A 23242-nucleotide genomic window follows, 5' to 3' on the forward strand; every position below is an offset into this window, starting at 1 on the left:
CACATGTTGTACACATGTAAATATTACTTTCTATTTCTTCTTTAATCTCTTCTATTTATTTCTATAGATCTACATGCTGCTGCTAGTCCACAATGCATGCATACATGGCTGTATGAATGAATGAATACACAAGGTCCTTGGGTACATGTCCCACTACTACTATTACATTGGAACCACCTTGAGGATCTGGCCTGGGGGGTCAAATATGTTTCTACAGTGAGAACTTCTCCACCGTTCGTCATTCCTCATGGGGGAACATAACCACTATTAAGAGTACAGCATTGTTAGAGCTTGAATTATCACAACTACTACATCAAATTTAGATGTCGGCATCTCCCAGTATGTTAGCACTTGCCTTGTTACAGGTACTGCACTTTGTTATGAGGTTTAGGACTTGGAGAAAAAAGAAAAAGGGTGAATTTTGTTTTATCTACACATTCTTCATTCTCTTCAGGTTTGAGAAACCTTCGAGGTAGTACATACAGAGACTGAGTGTGAAGGCAGAGCCCCCCTCCCCCCCAAAAATTATCACTGTTTTGTACAGTGATTCGCTGGCTTGATGATTTTATCTACTTTAGATGTTGCAAATCTGATACATTGCACCCTCACTAAGGGACCCAGTGGTTCAACAGAGAACAATTCATAACCCTAAATTTCACCATTCAGGATCATTTTCAAAAGCAAAATGACGCCCTTATACACCCCATCAATTTTACAGACATTATATACAGTTTGTAACTTTCTAATTACATAAACTAGCCCTCAAAGCTTTGCCTTCTTCATAGCAGGCCCATTGGAACCCAAGGAGGAAGTCACCTACCTCTTTGGGGCACGAAGGCCTGGCATCTAGGAAACCATCTAGAAATCATGAAGTGCACAGACCAGATGTTGGAGGGTAGTTTGAGCTGGGTAAGACAACCTAACGTACTGAGATACTTATAAAGCCCCAGCCTCTGATATGAGAAGTGAACAACAGGCTTACCTAAAGGAGCCATCTGGAAGACCATATGAAAAAGAAGACTGTGGATGCAGGCTGCATAAAACAGGAAGTAAACCAAGAGGCTGATGTTGGTGTGCTGCATCAGGTAGGACGTTAAAAGGATCTGATGCTTGAAGGACAGACATGGGGAGCATATTCTAATCACAGCATTTAAAAGTACTGACCTAAGGGGCACTGAAACTTGTAAGGCCAATACTGGGAATGCTGAAGCAAGGTAGGCCTCTGTCAGGGAACCAACAGAAAGGACAAATGTTAGCTGGGCAGAGGCTGAGTAGGCCTAACACTGCAACACAGAAGGTGGCACTGAAGGAATGGACAACTAAGCCTGTGACAATAATCTAAAAAGGACAAAAATCTATCACACTGTAGGCCAAAAGAAAGAACTTGCTGGACAGCCTTCAGAATTCTGCCCATGGCTGAAGCAAGTGGTGCCAACTGATTTGTAAAGCAATAGGAGATGGAGTCGTACAGAAAAAAAGAGGTGACAGTGTTCACACCACCACTAATGAAATTAGTAATTGCTCCAATGTATATTCCCATCAATTATTGCAACAGAGAACTGTAGGTGGACGAAAGAACCTCAGGATTCCAACCTGAAGTGGCAGGACTCTCCACACTATTAGTTCTTTTGAAAGAACAGGAGTACAGGAATACGAATGAAATGACCACATGATGGAGGTGATCTGCTGATATCACAAGGCCTAGTTCTGTACTTCAGCTCTATTTACGGTCCCTTTTTGGAATGGTGTTCTTTACTTCATGGCCTGGATAGTAAGATGTGATATTGCTGTAAGGAAAGCCACAGATGCCTGTGATGAGGAGAAGTATGTCCTTTAAACCTAACACAGACTGAACTTGGCAGCACAATGTGCAGAGGGCAAAGAAGAATAAACACAAGATCTACTCATCTGTCGCAATACTCCTTGCTATGGTGTGTGTGTGCGTGCAGCAGGGAGCAATTACTAAGTTTTGAAGTATAGCAACACAGCCATATCTACATCAGCATCACTGAAACTATTCTTAAGTAGTCTTGCTGCAGAAAACCTGTTCCATGTGCTTAGCAGGAAAAGGGTTGAGGATTAGTCCCTCTAAAAATGATCAGGATGGTAAAGCTACAAATTATAGGATAAAGTTGACAACATGTCCTAGTACTTGATAGCAAATATAAAAAAGGTAATGACAACAGGGTGTATGGTGTTCATCTAACCATTTTTTATATTCTACATGCACTAGGCTTGCTGCCTCACACCCATTATTCAGAGAATTATGCTGTAACAACATAATACACATCTTACATATATGATCATTTGACTACTTGATGGTTTTTAGGATTAATACTCTAGTGTGCATGCCAAAGTTATATATATATATATATATATATATATATATATATATATATATATATATATATATATATATATATATATATATATATATATATATATATATATATATATACATATACACATATACACACACACACACATACATACACACACATACACATATGCATATTACACACACATACACGCACAGCATGAAGAGCTAAATCAGACATATTAGACAAAAGTCCCACACCACAATGCTCCTTAAATACCAGTTACTGTGAGTATTCAGAAGCAGACATTAAAATTCATCCCAAATCACAATTTTCAATATTGAACCCCTTCAGAGATGCAGCATCAATTTCTTCCTCTCTCACAGTCACTCTGTCACTGTTCTGACACACAAAACTGATTATCCCAGATTAGTTGTGGACATTAAGCGCACTGTGTAGACAACAGCAGTACACAAAAAAGCCTAAAACTAATCTGTACTATATGAAAGGGACAACAATGGTTGACCAAATTCACCCTTTGATTATAGAGCATTTCCGTTTACAAAGGAAGTGGAACTGTAGAATGAAATACAAAGTATGGCACCTTTTCTAAACTGCAACCTCGTCTAAACAGCAATACATAAGCTTGACATTCCTACCATGATAAAATAATGCCATTTCATATCAAATAAACTAGTGCAAATTAATTTGGTATTTTCATAGACAAGTGTAAGATGAACATTTTAAACCGTCAGCACAGTACATACTGTTAATGCTACATATCATGGTGGATTTACTCATACCTTGAAAAGGCATTGCTTTATGGGATGTCAAGGACCATTAGATGCTTAACGGCATGGAGCTGCATGTCAGCATGCCATTAAAAAGGAAGGAAGGAAACAGGTATGTACTTGTTTCAGTTTTGAAAGTGTACAGATCCCTACACTAAGTGCAATATTACATATGTAACTACCATTACCGGAGCAATTATTTTTCTGCCTCAATTAACTCTCTCTGAATCTCAGCTGCTCAGGTTATCTGCACAAAACAGAAGCTGCCATATAGTTTTTTTCTTGTATGTCACAACTAAACTCCATACCTGCCAACACCAGTTTCTGACCTGGGAATTACAACTTCCAAAATTTACTGGCAGACATATTTCCTTCTACAGACATTTCCAACAAAGGAACATAAATGCTATCAAGAGATATCACAGTGTTACTCCTTCTTAACACATAAATCCAAGAATTAAACAGTAAAAACATATTTCAGGTCTACATAAACACTGACATTGCAATTCATATACTCACATTTATACTCACAGTTATTTTTTTTTTTGGGGGGGTACTACTGGCTGACAGAAGGAAGAGAACACTACAAAGCACAAATCATAAAATGCAGAGGATTCATACTGCATAATATTCTAAATTATCTGGAGCATGATCCTCACTAAAGCAGTGACATCACAGAAAGTCTGCATTAAGATCACCTGCATGCTCATAATCTACCTTTCTGCAATGCGTATTGTACTGCTGACTAGTCAACAACATTACTTATAACAGAGTCAAAACAGTTAACTAGGCATAAATAGCAGAATATGCACTCAGTTTCAGTAAAACTCAGGCATACCTCTCAACTGTCCAAATTTATTTGCAGAATGTATGGGTTTTTGCCTCATACTTTTGACCTAAATTTGTTGTGTTCTAGCAAATCTGCGAGGAGTGAAGTCACTAAACACACATTGGCGTGCAAGACTTCATATCCTACAGAAAATGCATAGATATCAACTTTCTAGTCTGCCCCTGACTTTGGGCCTTTGTTACACCCCCCCCCCATTTCTTTTGGCTCTGTCCAGATTTCTTGCACTAAGGAGGTTGTGAGGTATGACCCCAGGTGTCTGTCCATATAACACAGGATATCCTATAGAACAAAACTATTCAAATGTACTTGTTTTGCCAAAACACTGAGGTTTTATCTGTGAACGAAATACAGAATCTCCAAACTGTCTACAAAAGTGATACTTCTACAACCTCCAAAACTGAGACACATCTGCAACTGCAACCATGAGTGTTGATGAATCTTCAGAAGTCATGGAGATTACAGCACAAAAGGAAGAGTACAAATGCATCGAATGGTGACAGCAGTCTCTCTTTAAATCAACAAGAAATAAAAATACATTTCATGTGCTACTAACTTAAAATACATCAACCAGATTTGTTACAATGAAAAATGCATTTGCTGATCTGTGACAGGCAGTACTCTGGTATAACAAAATGTCCTACTATCTCAGGTTGCAAGCCCTTGGTTTAACTTTCCTTTGCTGTAAAAATAAGAAATATGTCTTCATTTATACTTCTGGAAAAACAGGAGAGACTTAAAACAATGGATAACTTTACTTAATGCCTTTTTCAATAATGCAGTGTGTGCTACAAGTCAAGTAAAATAAACATTTGCTTTCCTAGCACTATTGCAGACCATTTTCTGAAAAGCTTATCATTACTATCAAGATAAAAGGCACATAATACCATCAGTCAGGATCATGCCAGCTGCTCACCCTCTAGACAGCAAAATAAGAGAATATGCCATCTCAGATTACCTGCAAGTCTAGTCTACAGTGCTGTATAACCTACAGGAACAGCATACAAGAATGTAATGGAAAATGCCCAATCTTGAACCATTAGACCACAAGGACCTAGAAAATCAGCATGTCCGGCTTTAATTTATTACTGAAGGAGCTGCCACTTGTCTGTTACAATCCACTAGAACTCCCAAGAACCTGTGCTGTCAAGATTTTCCGCAACTGTGTCTGTAAACAAAATGTTACTGAATAAGTTCATAGGCAAGTACTAGGCTAGCTGCCCTTGCGGGAGTTTTAAGTCTGAACAATGTCTCTTTTAAAGGGGTGAGAATAAAACCCTGTACCTTATATGCCTGTGAGTGAAACACCTTAACCATTACACCAAACCCCAGCCCATCAGTAGCTTCACTCTGGCAGCCCTTACAAATGTGAACAAAAAGAAATACATAGAATGCAAGATACTCCACTGAATTAAACAGGCACCAACTGGGAATGGATTCCTATTAACAGTGTGACAAAATTAATAAGCTTTTTAATGGACAGCATCATGGAGAATGAATAGTAAGTACAAGGGAGCATGTAAATGGAGTCTCCCACATCAAATACTTTCCAGTGCAACTCAGAACCTGTATAAACATCCAGTGATGGGAGTAATATATTACAATATGTCATACATTACTGTACTATACTACAATTTCTAGTAACTAGTAATATAACTGGTTAGTTTTTCAAAATAGTAACTAAGTAACAATAATATAAATGTGCGTTGGGCAGCCGCGGTGGTGCCAGTGGGGAGTCTTACCAGGGATCTGGAGAAAGAGGGAGAAACCAGCCCTGGAGTGACCGAGGTCTCTGTGTGCTCTTAAAGGAAATTGCACTTGATGCAGAGAGCTGCATCTGGTAATACTGTGTGTGTACCTTGTCATCCTCTCAGTGTACGTCCCCCGCTGGTGCCAGTGGTGAGAATTGAGGGTCCTTGATTTACTGCTCCAGTGGTGGGTTGTCACAACTTGTAATAGTAATATATTACTTTTTTTGAAAACTAGTAAGTTGTTTGTCTTTCGGCTTTTCCCGGTTAGGAGTCGCCACAGCGGAACTCTGGTCTGCTAATGATTGGCAGTGGATTTTTACGGTGCCAAGTTGCCAGCCCGACGCCCAACTTTCAAAAGAAGGCACACACATTCATGCACGCACCTACCTGCATGTCTGTAAACGTCACTCAACCTCAGGGAGGACATGAGAATCAAACGGGAGAACCTCTTGCTGTGAGGCGACAACGTAAGTAATAGTAATATACTGCTTTCACTGAAAAGTAACTAGTACAGACTTTTGGCTTCTCCCGTTAGGGGTTGCCACAGTGGATCACAGGTATGCAGATTGATTGGCAGTGGAGTTGTTACAGTGTCAAGTTGCATGCCCAGTGCCCAACCTTCACAGAAGGTGTGCGCGCGCGCGCACACACAGACACACACACACACACACACACACACAATGTCTTTAAAACTCATTTGATCACAGGCAGGACATACAGACTCTGTACAGAAGGCACTCCAGCTGAGAACTGAACTGGAGAACCTCTTGCTGTGAGTTGACAACACTAACTGCTGTACTGAAAAGTAACTAGTAATAATAACTTATTACTTTTATAAATATTTAGCACAACACTGCCTGCATCTGGCAGTGTAAAGGTATGGCATAAATATCAGACTTGCTATACAGTACACATTTGGAGAAGGAATTAATACAAGGGACTTGTGTCGAATGGGTTTCAATTCTCAAATATACTAAAAACATTCCATATCTATTAGGAACTACCACAATTCTGATACAGTTTTACTTTTATACTTTCTATCAGGACAGCTACACCTAGTAATTAAACCTATTTATCTGGCAAACATGGAAGTTAAGAAATTATTTGCCCAGAACCGTTTTTGATAAATAATTTTTTTTCCTCTCAGGTAAAACAGACATAGGACTTCTAAATGAAAATAGAAAGAAAGAACTGCACTATTTTTTATAGCACAACTTAAGCTATAAACCTGCCAAATAGGATTTTTAAGCACTCTTGCCGCCAGGATAAGGGGCTTAGTGGAGAGACAAGCAAACAGTGAACATGAATAAACTTTTCTATAAAAATGTATATACAATACATTTCTCAAAAATAGCCAAACCAGGAATGTATAATCAATAGTTTAATGTAATGAAACAACTTGGTTTCCTAGCTACGACTTAGCTGTCTAGTAAACAATGAATTACAATTTATGCCTCACTCACAAAAAGTGCAAGGAAACTCGAGGTGGAAAGCCATCCTTAGATGCAAAGCAGTACAACATACAACTTTCATCCCACTGGACATCCATAATTATTTATGGCAATCTCTGCTGGACTCCTCAAAAATCAAAAGCCGCAACACTGTTCATTTTTAATATGCAATTCAGAAGTAAGCCGTATCTGACACCTTTGTACAGTGACTCAAGTTTCTGAGATCGTTTATTGTAAAAATTATGTACCATCAGATGCTGAATACACTGCATTTCACATTTGGTTACACGTACTAAATCAGAGACGTAACCCAGGTGAACTACTTCAGTACCGTGTACCTGTCATAGCTATCATTCTCTTAGCACAAGAAATGAGGACAAAGACTAAAATAATGGGGGTATAAAAGCACCAAAATAGGGACAGATTCTAAACATTACTCTTATAAACTTAGAAAGCTGCTAGAATAGCAGGCTGTTAGCATGCATTTTCCAAAGGAAATTAAATAAATGACTTACATTTGAATGTCGGACTTTGTGACTTCAATCTTCGGTGATTTTTCAGAAAACCGCACATTTTATGAGGAACAACCAAAATATGAGGCAAACATTTGGACATTCTGCGATAATCTGGACTTTTGAGAGGTATGGTACCTGTACATTTTTATGCATGTCTATTATTCTTATTCCATGTCAAAACCTTGGCAATGCAGGCCTTGTTACAGTACTTTGTAGAAGACTTTCCTTTTTTTTTTTAGCCAACATGCAAAAACTGCTGTACTAAAGAAAGATGATGAACTCTGTACAGTTTTGATAAGCAACATAATTGCTCAGTTTTTTGATACACCTCCATAACATTCTGTGAAGCAGTTTTAGGGTTAGGACCAATTTTGATATTCTTTTATATACATGTTCATCATACACAGGACACACCAGCCCATCTATCAATGCTTCAGTCAGTTAATCCTTCTTTAAAAAATACTTCGCCAGTCTACATCATGTTGTTCTCATCTTTTCTTAAGAAGTCTTCAATGGACATAAAGACTGTTCAAAGACTGAGAGTCAGTGAGCCTAATTACCCGAAAAGTATGCAAATATCAAAGCCATGTAAAGTAAGTAAGATAAAGCCACTAGGAGATTTTTCAAAGTATGTCGTTACTGGCAATAGCCAACCAAATCCCATACATCTCAAATAAGGTCAACAATCCCTGAATATTCTTGATCAGTCTCATTAAGACATACAGTACGCCAAGAAGAATTTCTGCAGGCTTTAATAAACTTCACTGAGAAATGTTGCAAAATTTGGAGCGCAAGGCAACTCCACAAGCTAACATACTTCATGACAAAAAAAACAAAGCAATATCTTTTGAGAAGCCCTAAAAATCAAGTCTAATCAGGAAACATTTTTACATAACAACAGCTAACAGAAGCAAAATTTCCAACGAGTCCGAAATATATTATGATTAAATCAAGATACGAATGTGTGTAAATAAGCTGTTTTTTGATAAGGAAAGTGCCACATTTCATCCATGCAGTCTTCAAATTTATCTTGTTTGGCAAGATCAGAAATAATGCCAACTGGTGTTGGGAGATAGAGATGAACAGGATGAAGACCAGCAACAATAAAATTAGTGAATAAATGGGAAACTATAAAGTATCAATCACATTTGTGAAATATGGCTTTCCAAGAAAAAGTGGCGGAGAAAGACTGGATTTGTGTCGACTTTGTCAAACTTTTGGGTGGACTTCAAAGCATATAAATCACCTTGTATCATTAATGTTAGTAGGAGACTAAAACGAGAAAAAGTAACGCAATAAAACTATTTTTATTCTTATTAGTATCTGCATCAAACATTTCATTATATAAACTGCATGTTATATATAGCAAAGATGTTTTGTGCCGTGTATAGTCTGGGGTATTTTAATTGTGAGGGGGGATCTCTTCAGTGACTGCTGCATGTGTTATTAAAGTACTTTTTTAGTGGTAAGCAATACAGGCTTTGCAGTATATCAAGAGAACAAAGGCTATCAAAAACAAGTTTAAATGTAAATACGCTGTGATCTTGGGCTGCTGGGGTGGAATGTAAAAGTGAACAGATTATATGTAGAATCAAGATATTTTCTCTTATTTTTACAAGGGTGAATACCTAGATTAATGCCCTTGGCTTAGACTAGTGTTTTTGCAAGCAGGAAGGCTTGAAAAATACGACAAAATGATGAAAGCCATGAAAAATATCAAGTTTTTTACATCTGCAAATATGTTCAGTGGGAATCAAGAAGACTGCTGTTAAGGTGGCTGTACATTCTGTTCTGCATGAAATTTATGAAGGTTGATTGCTAACTACTTTACATGAAGACAAGTTGTCTATAGATGCAAACAATTAATCTTGAAAATTTTGAGCATTCCTTGCTGAGGGAAATGCAAAATCTGTAAGGTCAATAGCAAACAGTTCAGTTAAAAAATGTTTGAAAACATGGCACGTGAATAGGAGATACCAGCCTTAATATTAAATGCATTTCATAGAAGTGTGTAGAACTTAGTGTTATTTAAAGATAGCCAGAACATTAACAAGTGGGAATAGCAGCCTTTTATCATAATGACTACTCCATCCTTATAATCTTTGAACATTAACGGCCTTACAGGTACAGACAAAAAAAAAAAAAAAAAAAAAAAAAAAAAAAAAAAAAAGAGTATTGAATTATATTATGAAATGCAGAGTCCAAATAGCAGTGCTGCAGGACACACATTTGGTAAGAAATCACCATGTGAATTTGACAAAAAAGATTTCAGTATGGATATCAGGAATGAAGGAAAAAGGGAGTAATTACAATAGTGGTAGAAAAGGAAAATTAGATAATTATGGCAGATTTGTGGTAGTAAGGAGCTAATGGCAAGGAGAAGAATACTATCAAAAATTATTATATGACTTGTGAAACTTTTTGGAGGAATAATCAACTTTCAGCAGGGAATATTACTTATAGGTGGGAATTAGCAATTGTGAGGACGTATCAGGGGGTGTAGAAGGGAACATATAACAAGAGAGTGAAGATTTCTAAGAAATTTATGAAAATATTTGGTATAGAAGGTGTGAAATCAGTAGTATGAACTCTCAAAATTTCCTCATTATTCTCCAAGGCGCAATAACTTGGCTAGACTAGATAGAAATTACAATTCATGGAAAACATGTCCATTTAATTGAACGCTTTGACAAAACCAATAACAATTTCAGATCATGCACTGATAAATAAGTTAAAAATGCAAGGTAATAAAGTGAGAGAGACACTGGTACTTTCACACCTACCTGTTAAAAGACAGGAATTTATTGAATGGGTAGTGGAAATTATTCAAGAATTACTAGGGAAGATAAAAATACTTAACGTTGTAGCTAGTGACTAGGAAAATATCAAAAAGGAGTTTAAAAAATGGGATAAAAATAAGAGAACAAAATATGGTCAAGAAGTCACAGGAATTACTCAGTGAGGACGATAAAAGTTAAAGTATTGCAGAATAAGGAGAATCGCATAAAATAAGAAAAGACACAACTTAAGATTGTGAAAGTGAATATCTGGTAATGTGCACGAGTTTAGAAAAGCTGCTGTTAAGCACTGATTTTTGACAACTCCAGAGCACAATGACTTGAGTAAAAGAAGGTAGACGGGGATTTTGCCAAATTTAGAGAGCGTATAACAAATAAAATAACCAGATATTCTATAGAAATATTAAGAGATATTATAGAAATGTTATGAAAGTTAGTATAAAGCTGAGAAATGTGGAAATAAAGAGCAAAAATGGAAATATTTATGGAAGATTTTGATCGTGCCAAGGTTAGAGGTAAATGAGAAAACAACTAACAGTTAAGATAGGAGATGAGATAAAATTGTGCTGTGTACATAATCTTCAAGAATGTCTCCAGGCATAGATGGTATTCCTATTGAAGTTTGGAAGACAGAGATAAAGATCTGGAAGGTTTTGTTTAACAGTATTTTAAAAAGAGGGGAAGTGCCATTATCTTGGAAGAAAGCCGTGGTGGCTGTATTATCCAAAGACAGTAATATCCTGTCAGATCCAGCTTCATATAGATGAATTTCAGTTTTAGACCATGTCTATAAAGTGCTTACATCTATACTAGCTAAGAGAATGGCAAATGTGTTGTCAAAATTGATAGATATGGATTAATGTGGTTTTGAAGAGGGGAGGCAAACATTTGGCTACATCAACAAAACAATGACAATCCCGAGAAAAGCAGAATTAAGAAAATACCACTGTTGGTGGGTCTTAACACAGAGAAACCATTTGGTAGAGAAAGCACTTGTATTCCATGATGTTTGAAGGATCACAGGCAATAATTAAAGCGGGAGGGATCCTCTCAAGACAAGTTTTGTTTGAACAGAGAACCAGGCAGGGGCGTCCTCTTTCCCCTTCATTTGCTTTGCATTTAGATCCATTGGTGAAGAAAATAAGGGACGTGGAAATTCAAGGATATAACTGGTACAGTAATCAAGAAATGTAGGCTAAATGGCAGATGGTATTTTGTACCTGATAAAACCAGAAAGGATATCTCAGTGTTGTGGAATATCTTGAAACAGTTTCAAATCTTTTTTGGGATACAAAATTAATGAAGACAAAACAAAGGCTAGAGAGTAAATTCTGCACCTACTTCTCAATAACAAGACTCTAAAAGACTTCAAAATACATCCGATTTTAAATCAATAATACGGTATCTTTCCAAAAGCTCATAACCTCCTTAAACTTAAAGAACTCCTTAATTTTGGCTCAACCAATTCACCTGAACCCCAATATCAGACTTAATAATAATATGGTAAATCTAGATAATTACCCAAATATAAAGAAGTGTACATTCTGGGATTTTTATCAAATCAAAGATCTGCCACCGAGTTCTATTGTAGACTCTCTAGCAAGTATAAAATACTGCATAATTATTAAACAAATATTATATCTAGTAACTTTGATGACAACAGAAATTAATGCAACTCCACAAGACTTTCATCTGTACCAACAAATCTCTTCTTTTCTTGAGGACTAAAATGTTATCAAACACTTAGATTAATTACTCAAATTAAATTCCAAGACGTAATCTTACATTCCAATTACTGGAACAGTCAAAATAATAAATTAACTAATGAACAAAAACTAGCGGCAATCGATATAACCATAAAACTAACTCCTTTTAAAAAAAATTATTTACACTCAATTTATGATTAATAACACGCTAATCACACACCACTCTTTCTGAGCAAAATAAATGCCAATACATCACCTTTCTGCCCTACATGCTCTAACTCAGTAGCAGACACTCTTCACATATTCTGGTCTTGTAAAAACATCTACAAACTATGGTGTTCTTTAAGAGCAAAACTGGAGAAAACAAGTTATATGAAATCCACCCTCTCATGGGAAATGACAATATTAAACATTTCCCCAACTCCTATACATTTGAGTCTAAACATATTATTGTAATACTGTGCGCAACACTGAAATCCTATATGCCCTTAACTGGCTTGACAGATCCAAAACTTCTTGGGCAGAGTTTAAATCTATAGCCATCTAATATGTTCTAGCAAATAAACTAAGAACAGTAAGCCACAAGAAGTTAACCTATTTCCAAAAATACTGGAAAAAACTTATAGAGGGTCTTAGCTAGATTCTCACTAAGTTAGCTAGAGCACTTTATTTTTCTTTCCTATTCCCCATTAAATTGTAATTTTCCTTCTTAATTCCATATAAAGGCTACAATCAACCTTTTTACAAGAGTATTATGCTATATCCATTCGGTTTATCAAACTGTCTTCTAGTACATAGGCATTTGTATCTATTACTACCACATGTAAAAATTATCAACATATAAACTAAACTTTTCTATGACAACTTACATGAGTGACAACCCAGTGTAAATAATGTAAATAGTTGCCTTGATAGGCTCAGGTATACAGTTATACTCCCTCTCCTGAGAAAATAATGTTTAACGTTGAACTGCTATTATTAAACACCAGTTGTTAAGATAACTTGTCTGAAATCTACGTCATATTCAACACTACAGGGCATGCTCACCTCTTATAAAAATCTATTACAATTAAAAGAATGCCCGTTTTTTTTTCTTTGCCTTTCTATATTATTAAGGTCAGTCATCACATATACCTTGTAATTTTTTTATGTACTATTTGTTTTTCAAATTCTATGCAACTCCAGTGTTGTGTTTATTTTCATCTTGTACTGTACTGTTCATTGTAGTTAAAGAAAAATTTAAATAAAAATTATATTAAAAAAAAAGTGAAGATAAAGGGCTAACTACTAATAAGTCTGTATCTAGTTGTAAAGACAATAACTGAGAGTTGAAGGAATTTATCAGGGTGGGGAAAAGGGTAAGAGTCAAATGGGATAAGTTGATCCTTCCAATAGAAAAAGGTTTAGGATTTGAAGGGATAGTTTACAGCTACGCAGTCATGGAAGTAAAAGGTTACATTTCAAAATGTAAAGGGATGATGAGGAAGTGGGGGAAGTTCAAGAAGAGGAAGTGGGGGAAGTTCAAGAAGTAAGAGAGTAGAATTTTGGATACAGACTCTTAAGGAGAACAACCACCACCATACAGAATATTACGTCCATAAAGTAGCAGAAAGTATTCTAAGTACTGAGCCAATGCAAGAACAGAGAAAAAGATTTTACCAATAGGGATGACTACAAGTCGGGGCACAGAGGCTAGACAACAGGGATGTGAATTTACTGGATAAAACTAGCAAAGGAACCAAGGAATTGGAAGCAAATAACTAGAGAAGGAAAGGTAATAAGGATGAGGCCAAGACGACATTTGGACTGCAGGCTAAAGACAGCCTTCTCTACCAGAGATTGACTGAGTATATAAGCAAAGAGAAAAGTATTTGGAAATTTTAAGTAAAAGACCTGCTCAGGTAGAGTGTTTAGTTGACTCTGGAACAGAAGCTGCTGTAGAAAAAGGAGTAATTACTAGGGCATGTAAAAAATGTGTATGATAACTATAAGAATCTGAGGATGTTAGAAAAGATTTAGAAGAGATACTGGAAAAGTAAAATTGCAAAAGAACAAAAGGAGTACAACTGTATGGCTTCCAAGTATGCAACGAACTCTAGAAGGTTTACGATCTATGCTTCCAAGCATTTGCATAGGTATTTTTATACCCCAAGCAGACTTAACAGAATTTTTCTTCAGGTAGACACCAAATGTTGGAAGTGTGACAGGGAAGAAAGAGATAGCTGGGAGCATATGTTTTGGGAGTGTGATTATTTAGCAGGTTTTAAAAATTCCCTACAGAGTTCGCTTTAGAAATATCAGATGAGCAAATGGCTACAACTTAGGAAATTATTCTTCTGCGCTGAGACACAGGATATGAACTGCCAAGACATAGTAAGGCCTTAATGAGTTTAACTCTACTGGGTGCCAGAAAAGCAATTACTAGAAAACAGAAATGAAAGTCTAAACCGAGTTTGATGTACTGAATATAATAAAAGAAAACTGGGAGAGGGATCTTTAGAAAAGTGAAGGGGCAAATTCTATACAAATAAAAAGAAACTGTGGGAAAATATATGCAGAACAATGTTCAAGAGAAGTGAGGTTTAAGGGAAGGCAGGAATTCAGCAATTTATGTAATGATGGTCTGATAGTTGTCTGATGGTTGCATGGAGAGAAAAGATATGTGATGTATAATGTGTTTAAGTGGAAAAATGTTAATGTCTTTTCCTTTTCTGTTACTGTATGTTTTAAGTGATAATTTAATAAAGGTGTAAAAAAAAAAAAAACACACAGCAAATCAATTTTCCTTTGATGCGTGAAGGCACAATTTTTGGGACTTGCCCATATTTTCCACTGCACGAGCTTTATTACTCATTTGAACACCATAATATTTAGCAACCTAGAATTACTCATGAGAGTACAAAGATATTTAATAACCATACCGTCCTAGCATAACATAAAATTGCTACATGAAGTAGTTAAAAATCTTGGAAATGCCATATGCCATTAGCATGAAAATGTCTGCTTAATTACAATTGTAGTTATGCATACAGACATGTAATTAATATTGTTCGTATATGAATACCCATGAGATATCCACACACACACACACACACACACACACACACACACACACACACACACACATATCTATCTATCCATATAAAAAGATACTACAAATTGGGGCTATCATAATGGTGAAGGTCTTTACCTCACAGATGCAAGGTACACAGTTTGATTTCGACCTGTGGTTATTAACTAGGCTAGTAACAGTCTGCAAACTGATAGGGTTGCAGGAACTTATGAACCTTTTGTTGTATCTACTATATGAAATATACACTTGGCAACTGTGGTTTCACACTACTTAAATCTCAACTTTCTGACACAGGATAAGAAAACTATTTTTAGTGAACCATTCATTCAACAAAAAGATAATGAAACCAGTCATGAATCAACTCTCTTGAATTCACTGTCATAACACAGTTAAATGTGATTTTTACAGTTTTTACCACCTCTAACTGCATGTAATTTCCATTGTAAATGTAATGTGCTATTGCATGCTGACTTTAAAATGTGTGTGACAACACTCTCAGTGGGCCTCATATTTATGAATCAAATGTAACAATTATATATGTGGAATTGACGGCGCAGTGGTAGCACTGTCACCTCACAGCAAGAGGTTGTCCGGTTCAATTCTCAGCTGGGGTTCCTTCTGTGTGGAGTCTGCATGTCCTCCCTGCATTCATGTGGGTTTCCTCCCGGTGCTCCAGTTCCATCTCCCACATTACAAAGGCATACATTTGGAGTGTTTCTCCCTGGGCCTCTGCTGAAAATTGGCTTTGTTACAAGTTGGACTTTCCCAGTTAACAAAGGTTAAATAAATAAATAGCTACTGTGTAGTTGAAAATTTTACACTTGATTTCAGATAAATCTACAGGAATGCTGTAATTGTCAGAAATCTCTGACTATTTATGCAAAACAGGTAGATCTGTACAAATGCTTTAAAATTACCAAGTGAAATACAAGTGTGCAGAACAGTAGTTCAAATCCTTAGCACACAGAACACTGTTGATTACTGTCATGATGGAACTCATTATTTTTTAACCACAGTAGCAGAGAGAAAAGGCAAAGCCACCTATGAAAATATCTGATAAAAAAATCATTGAACATAGGTCAGGTTGTTTCCTGTGAGATTTTTTCTAACTAGTCCTGCTCATTAAATCCAGACAACACACTAATTTCTGCCCAAACAACTGATTGACCTCATCTCAGACAAGACATTATGGCTTACTAAATGAATTACAGCATTTCTGTTTTTCATCACCTAAATTATAATACATGTATCTTTTAAGAATAATGCATTTAAGACTCTGTGATTCAATCCACAGAAACAGAAGATTGTGTACCGCAGTAATTCACAATAAAGTCAATATACCACAACCAATACCTTAAAGTGAAACATAACAGAATGCAATGCACTAAAATGAATCCACCCCAAAAGCGGACTGCAGATATTGCATCTAAGGATGGTTTCAAAACATGTTCTTCATACCACTGTTTTTTTGACAGATGTTAAGTAATATTAAGTGAATGACTTAAACAGATGTTCTTTGCTAACATATGCATGGTATCCACTTTCAAATAGTTAGGCATAAATACTCCAGGGTTGCACGAGACTAAAATGTCTGAAGCCTAATTTGGCTCCTGGGATCCAGTTTTATTCTAAAGATCAAAAGACTAAAAATGGGATGAATAAATGTAAAAGGCAATGGGTAGCATAAAGAAAAGAAGTTATGTGGATCAGATTCAGGCACAGCTATGATGTGCTATAAAATGTTATTTGCAAGATTTAAATTAGCAGTATAGACAGTGAATGCCAAGTAGAAATGCAAAACACTAAACAATGAAACAAAGAATAAAAAATACTTTGGGAATAACTTTGTCCAAGGATGATCTGGAACACATTAAGCAACACTTAAAAACATATCACAAACCTCATGCGCTGCATTCAAAATTAAAGTCATTACTTTTCAACAAATTAAACGAGTACAGTGAATATGCCTTTTGGTTAAGATTTTTTTTTGAGTACTATAAAACATTTTTGAGTATTATAATCTAGTTAAATAAAAATATGTATCGTCTAAAAACCAAAACCATTTCAAAGGAGAGTAGCAGAAGGAATGTATGGTTCTCAGCTTGTGGGGAAGGGGGTATCTTTTGGATACCATTTGCATTTTGTAACTGGAGACAAATCAGGAGAGTAATAAGTGCAAAATTAAGTAGCTGACTATTCCCATGACTAACAATTTTAGTCTCCAGTTTAGTTACAATGACTTTCAGAAATTACAGGCTTGCACAGCTTAGTTGTAAAAAAGTATTATCTTGCAATAACTATATGAGTAAAATGGTACTCAAACATGGTTACAATTTAAAAAAGTAATAAAAATATGGACTGCATGTTGCAATGCAATCAAAAACAGAAAACATGCATAATGATGGGTGACTTGTATTGCTGATGGAATGCGACAACATTTTAGATTAACAAAACAGTAAGAGAGAGAACATAAATTCCACAGGCTGGGATAAACATTCTAATGTGCCACTAAGAAATATGCATTGAAGTGCCTCACTTCTACGTGGTCCACAATACTAGTTAACTACATGGATATTTGCATCAGAAATATTACATTGCCTCCATAACATACACTGCACAAGAATAAACAAGTCATTTAGAAACAGACTTAAAATGACAGATAAACACACGCCTACAGAACTGACCTACTATAAAGCTTCATTGGTCTTTTATATATATTTCACTTGAACTTTAAAATGAAAAAGATTATCTTGCACGCATGTGCTGATGCTTATTAAAAGCTTTACCACTATTTTCTGCACATTATTTAACAATAGACCAGATGTACGCAGGGGCCTAATTAACTACCTATTTATTTTTTGTATGTTTACTAGGTATAAGCAAGATATACATTTTAAATACACTGTCTTGCGTATCATAACTGACATTCTCCAAAATCTCAAAGAACAATGGTAAGAAATCAAGAAAAAACTTAAAATAATTACACTATAATACCAGATAAAATGTAGACAAATTATGTCAGAAGGGAACCTCAAACAAGACAAAGGAAAATTTATGAGCAAAACCACTAACACAAACCGAAACTAACAGCAAGTTAAAAAATGGTTCACAAACAAGCTATATTAGGTCGACTAAATGGTGAATTATGTAGCTGTATCAACAGGTACAGCAGAACTGAGACAACAGCTACAGCGCAGTGGAGAATGTTAATTGAAAAACTAAGAAAAGAACATGATCCAACGTGTTAAAAATGGCACTATAACAAAAGTAGAACTATACAACAAATAAACATTGCATTGATACAAACAGCTAAGCACAAGACATTCTGTGGATCAGATTCAGACACCGCTATGAAATGGCTCATCAGCCTACACAATAAAGTCCTGACAGCACATGGCATAAACTGGTTTGAATTTGGAATTGTGTTGCTGCTGCTACTGAAAAAACAGCTATATTTCACTCTGGTCTTTCATAAAAGCATAACCTGGATAGCTCTACATCTTCATTATGTGTAGCTTGGCAATAAAAGTAAGGTGGGCACATTTAAATGCACAACCTTCATGGAGAAGTTTTTCCGCAGAATTAATGGGACAGATACCAACTTATAAAAACCCAGTAAAAATAAAAAAATAGATATATATATATGTATATTTAACTCTTCATAACATAACATTACTGCCCAAGTTTAAGTTTCAATGATAGGAAAACTTGAAATGTCCTATAAAGTTGTATTACTGTTTCAATGTGTATTACTGACATGTAAACACAGCAAACCAGTACACACTGTAATAAACCATGGTCCCAAACTACACAGATTTGTTTCCTGGAAATTAAAGACAACTCAAGGAGTGTGCTTTCATACTTCCTGGCTGGGTCATTTAAACTATTCAAACTTCTGTCCAAATGGAATTATACAACTAAAAACTGCTCACTGTTACAGCATAACTGCAGATTTCCTGCAGGCCTGCATAAAAAAATAAACACACAGGAGGTACAAACACATACATGTGTACATTAGCACAATGAATGTGTACACTATTTTTAAAGATCGCATCTGATAATGAAAATGGCCCCATGACTATAATCTTGGCTAATGAAAAATAGCAGAACTCTAGACCAAACTTCACAGAGCACCCAAATATTGCAGACAACGAAGAAAACATACGCAATCAAACATACAGGACTGATAACGCATCTCTAGAAAGAGGGAAAAACAAACAATTTTAAACTTTTCTCAAGATCATAACTCTGGTAAATACTATACAGTGGTTATCACTTTTTATTTAAAAGAAGTGCATTTTAGAAAAGAACGTTCTGACAGGAAAAAAAAAACAATGACATCAGGAAAGCATCTCAGCTCCTACATCAACAGTATCTTGCACATTTGTAGGTATGACAAACCTCAAGAATAACCATATGCTCCCTGATTTTTTTTTATTTCAATCTCTCAGAAAGTTAGATAATTTAGGTGTCTATTATTTCATACACCACCATACAGAATACAGTCATCCACAGTACATAAAACGAAATCATGTCACAGTAAAAAGAAAGTGGCATTCAAAACATAAAACGAACACTGCACCAGTTTCATCCTATCTTAAAGTAGTTCTAAACATAGTTTCAGTATAGTATTCCAAACTAATGCCGACAGCTGTACTCTAAAATCTCCTACCCCAACACAGTAGTTGCCTTCAACTCCAACAATTTATGTCATCCTACTAGTGGCAAAGGAAACAAAATGGGGGGGGGGGGGGGCAGGTTACATTGCTATTTGCCATTATGATTCGAACACAAAACTCAAAACCAGATATCTAAATCTGCCTGTGCTTTTAAGAATTAAATATTTAAGTTCTCATACTACAACTCACCATAATGGTAAAGTAATACAAGCATACTCTTTGGGACCCTCTAAACTGCAAGCATCACAATCGATAAACATTTAAATGAAATCTTCAAAAAGTAGCTTTAAAGCCATGGTTTTTCACACAAATAAAATTAGTGTTAAATATGCCTTATGACACCAGCTTCAATGACCATTTAAACATACACAATAGGCCGTAGAGGGGTAGCTCGTTCAGGTATCCAAGGGCTGCAGTCCTCGTGTGGGTCGCTAAGTGTGGAGACCCTCAGATGACAGCACCCCATCAGAGTACCAGCCCACCTGGGCGAGGAGAGCATCCCAAGAACATAACTCCGAAATAATAACTTCCAACATGTACCACCGTTGCTACCTTTACCAAAGGCACACATTCCAAGCATCATCTGGTCACCTACCAAGAGCACAGAGCTCCTCACCACCTCCGAAACGCTCTGGCGCAGTTCTGCCGCCGTGCCCGGTTTGCTGAGGGCACGCGTGAACCGCCTAGTCTCTGGAAGGACGCTGTGAGCCATCATTACTCAGTAATCCCAGTAACTACAAGCAGTGCAGAGACATGCCCCAGCGCGCCTCTTCCAACAGTTCTTGTTGCAGTATCTCCTAGTGCCCGGGATAGTTTGCGGCGCTCCTCCACCTCTCATGCCTGGGACGGAGCCCTTCCGTCAGGTACGGGCCCGAGTGTCACTGCTGTTATCTAGCACTGCGTACCTCTGGTTCATGCCCGCGCTCCCGCTGCCGGCTCGGCCGTACTAGGTTGTCAAATCCAAGATGTTGTTGACGGTTGGAAAACACAAACACACGGCCAAATAAGATGGGTAAGCAGCGTGTGAACCTGTGACTCCTCTGGTTGACAGGGCAAAAAAACCTTAAGCCCCGCCTACGAGACGCCGACTGATTGACAGGTGAATATGTAGACAACACCGGTTTATGGAGCTATGACGACAAGAGAGTTTTTCCCCGTGTAGCTGGGGCATGTCAGAGTCCTCCCATTATCAACTTACATGAGTGGGCTGGGCTGCCCTAGAAACTTGAGACTGTAAACTTTTAATAGTCACAAGCGAGCGATATTTTGACAGAAGTTGAATGTTTTAGTTGTCTCTTTAATTCTGCTATGCCTGTGGCCTGGCCAGGTGGTAGTAATACTAAAAAAAAAAAAAAAAAAAACTATACACAATAGTGTGTGGGTGGATAGGGGGGGGGGGGGTCTATGTTAGAATCGTGCTTCTTCTTACCTGGCCCGGGGGAGGGGGTGTTGACGGAGACATACCTTTCATCACTCTGCCTTTCAATTGGAAAGTTGACTTTCTGTCACTTTCTTTTTGTATGTAATTTTCTAGTTTAATATTAGCTTTTATAACTAGAAGTGTATTCTGTCATGATTTTCGGACAGGCTCCACTATTGCCGCAAGGCACGTCCAGACGGGAACATAAACGTCCTACATTTATTGATAGTTGTTTAAGGAGTTGGAGTACTGATCAGAAATGACCAAGTGCGGGCTCAGCCCAGGTTACATAAATAGTAACAGAACATTTTACATCATTGTGGCATTAAAATATAAAATACATGAATATAGGAAACTGCATATACATTGAGGAACATCTACAGTACTTGAGTACAAGAAACTATGCATATATAGAGAGGTTAGCATATTTGATGCAGTCATGCAAACATTTTAAAAGCAAAATATGTGTACCTTATAGCTCTCAGCCTCCTTTCTACAAAACGAGGAACATTAGCCCTCATAATGTGTGACAAATGGGCAAAATGTGGAACACTTACTTATGGCTTACTAACAACTTCAACTAGGAAGGTCATATGATGGCTAAATGTGCTGGTTTTACTTATAAAAAATATATTTTAATGAATTAATATGATTCACATCTATTTACCCATGGCTAGCAGTTAAAAAATTCCTAACAGTAAATCTGTGACAGACCCTTTCAATGTGGAACTTTGAGGAACATGCACTTTTTAAGACCCCAAATGAGGTACGTTCCTCGTAATGAGGTACACTTGAGAGCTGTAGACTGTATGTATTTACACAAACAGAAGTTGCAAGACAAAGAAAAGAAAATAAGGTGGGGGGTCAGGATTTATAGAGTAAGCTTGAGTGCAGATTATGCAATTCTAAACAAGTAGGATAGCATCTGCAAATTTGTAAGCCCCCAGGTGAATAATTGAGGGATTGGACTGTGTGGCGTTGTGTTAGAACAGTTAGATGCTATCTACCAGGTAAGTCAAAAGATAGTTGACTGTGTGATATTAGGGACCTTCTGTCAAGAAATGAGAAGTGTTATCATCGCTTATTAAAATGCAGATCTAATCACAATATAGATTTCATAAAGGAAAGGTATTGCAAACATGTAAACATGCTTATCAGTGTAATAACTGTATATCAACAAAATCTGAGCTCAGAGGTTATAGTTAACTAGGATGATCACACAGAATCACACAGGTAGAGTGGTGCCATAAACTTCCTGCATGACAGCTGTCTGGAAGTGAAAGTGGGCTTCGGATCCTCTTCTTAAACAAAATAATAGAGGCTAAATATTCAATGTGGAGGAGTGGCTGAGAATATTCCAGAGGATGAAATTCAATAGAAAAACATGCTTTCTTCATTATGTTGGATCCCACCTTAGAAACAGCAAGGATCATAGAGCACTTAGGGGAAAACAGATTTTTCTCAAAAAATGTCTATAATGAAACAGAGCAAATTGATTTTGTTGCTTTATCAAGATGCATTTCATCTTTCTCTAACTTCAGAAGTCATGTTTCTTGTTTGATACAAAATAACACACAATATTCTTCAGTAAGCTTTATTGTTGTAAGAATCATAATATATATGTACTGCTGCAGGTAGGTACCATTCCTTTCACCCGATTTTTATCAGTAGTTAGGTATCCATAAGAACATATGGCTAGGAGCTTATGGCTGGACTGATACACTATGGATATTAGCATCATGTATTCTATTCAGTTCTGTATGCATTTATTTAGTTATTTTTTTATTGAATTGTATTCATTTTTTGAGCCATCTGAAGTAAGGGTTGCTTTAAGAGTTTTTATGTATTTACTAGGCATGAAGTCCAGAAGACCATTAAGGAGCCAAAGCAATT

General features: G+C 36.6%; 1 protein-coding gene across 1 annotated transcript in view; it reads right to left on the reverse strand.

Annotated features, from left to right (window-relative positions):
- Window positions 1–20986, reverse strand: part of DOCK9 (dedicator of cytokinesis 9) — a 2508686-nt gene extending 2487700 nt beyond the window's left edge. Inside the window, exon 1 of the mRNA XM_044071294.1 lies at window positions 20525–20986. Coding sequence (XP_043927229.1) covers window positions 20525–20644 — 120 coding nt within the window. The 5' untranslated portion in view covers window positions 20645–20986. The remainder of the gene's footprint in view (window positions 1–20524) is intronic.
- Window positions 20987–23242: the final 2256 nt, after the last annotated feature.

Source organism: Protopterus annectens, chromosome 5.part0 (genome assembly GCF_019279795.1).
Source record: "Protopterus annectens isolate FY-2018-M chromosome 5.part0, PAN1.0, whole genome shotgun sequence".
In the NCBI taxonomy this organism is placed as follows: Eukaryota; Metazoa; Chordata; order Ceratodontiformes; family Protopteridae; genus Protopterus; species Protopterus annectens.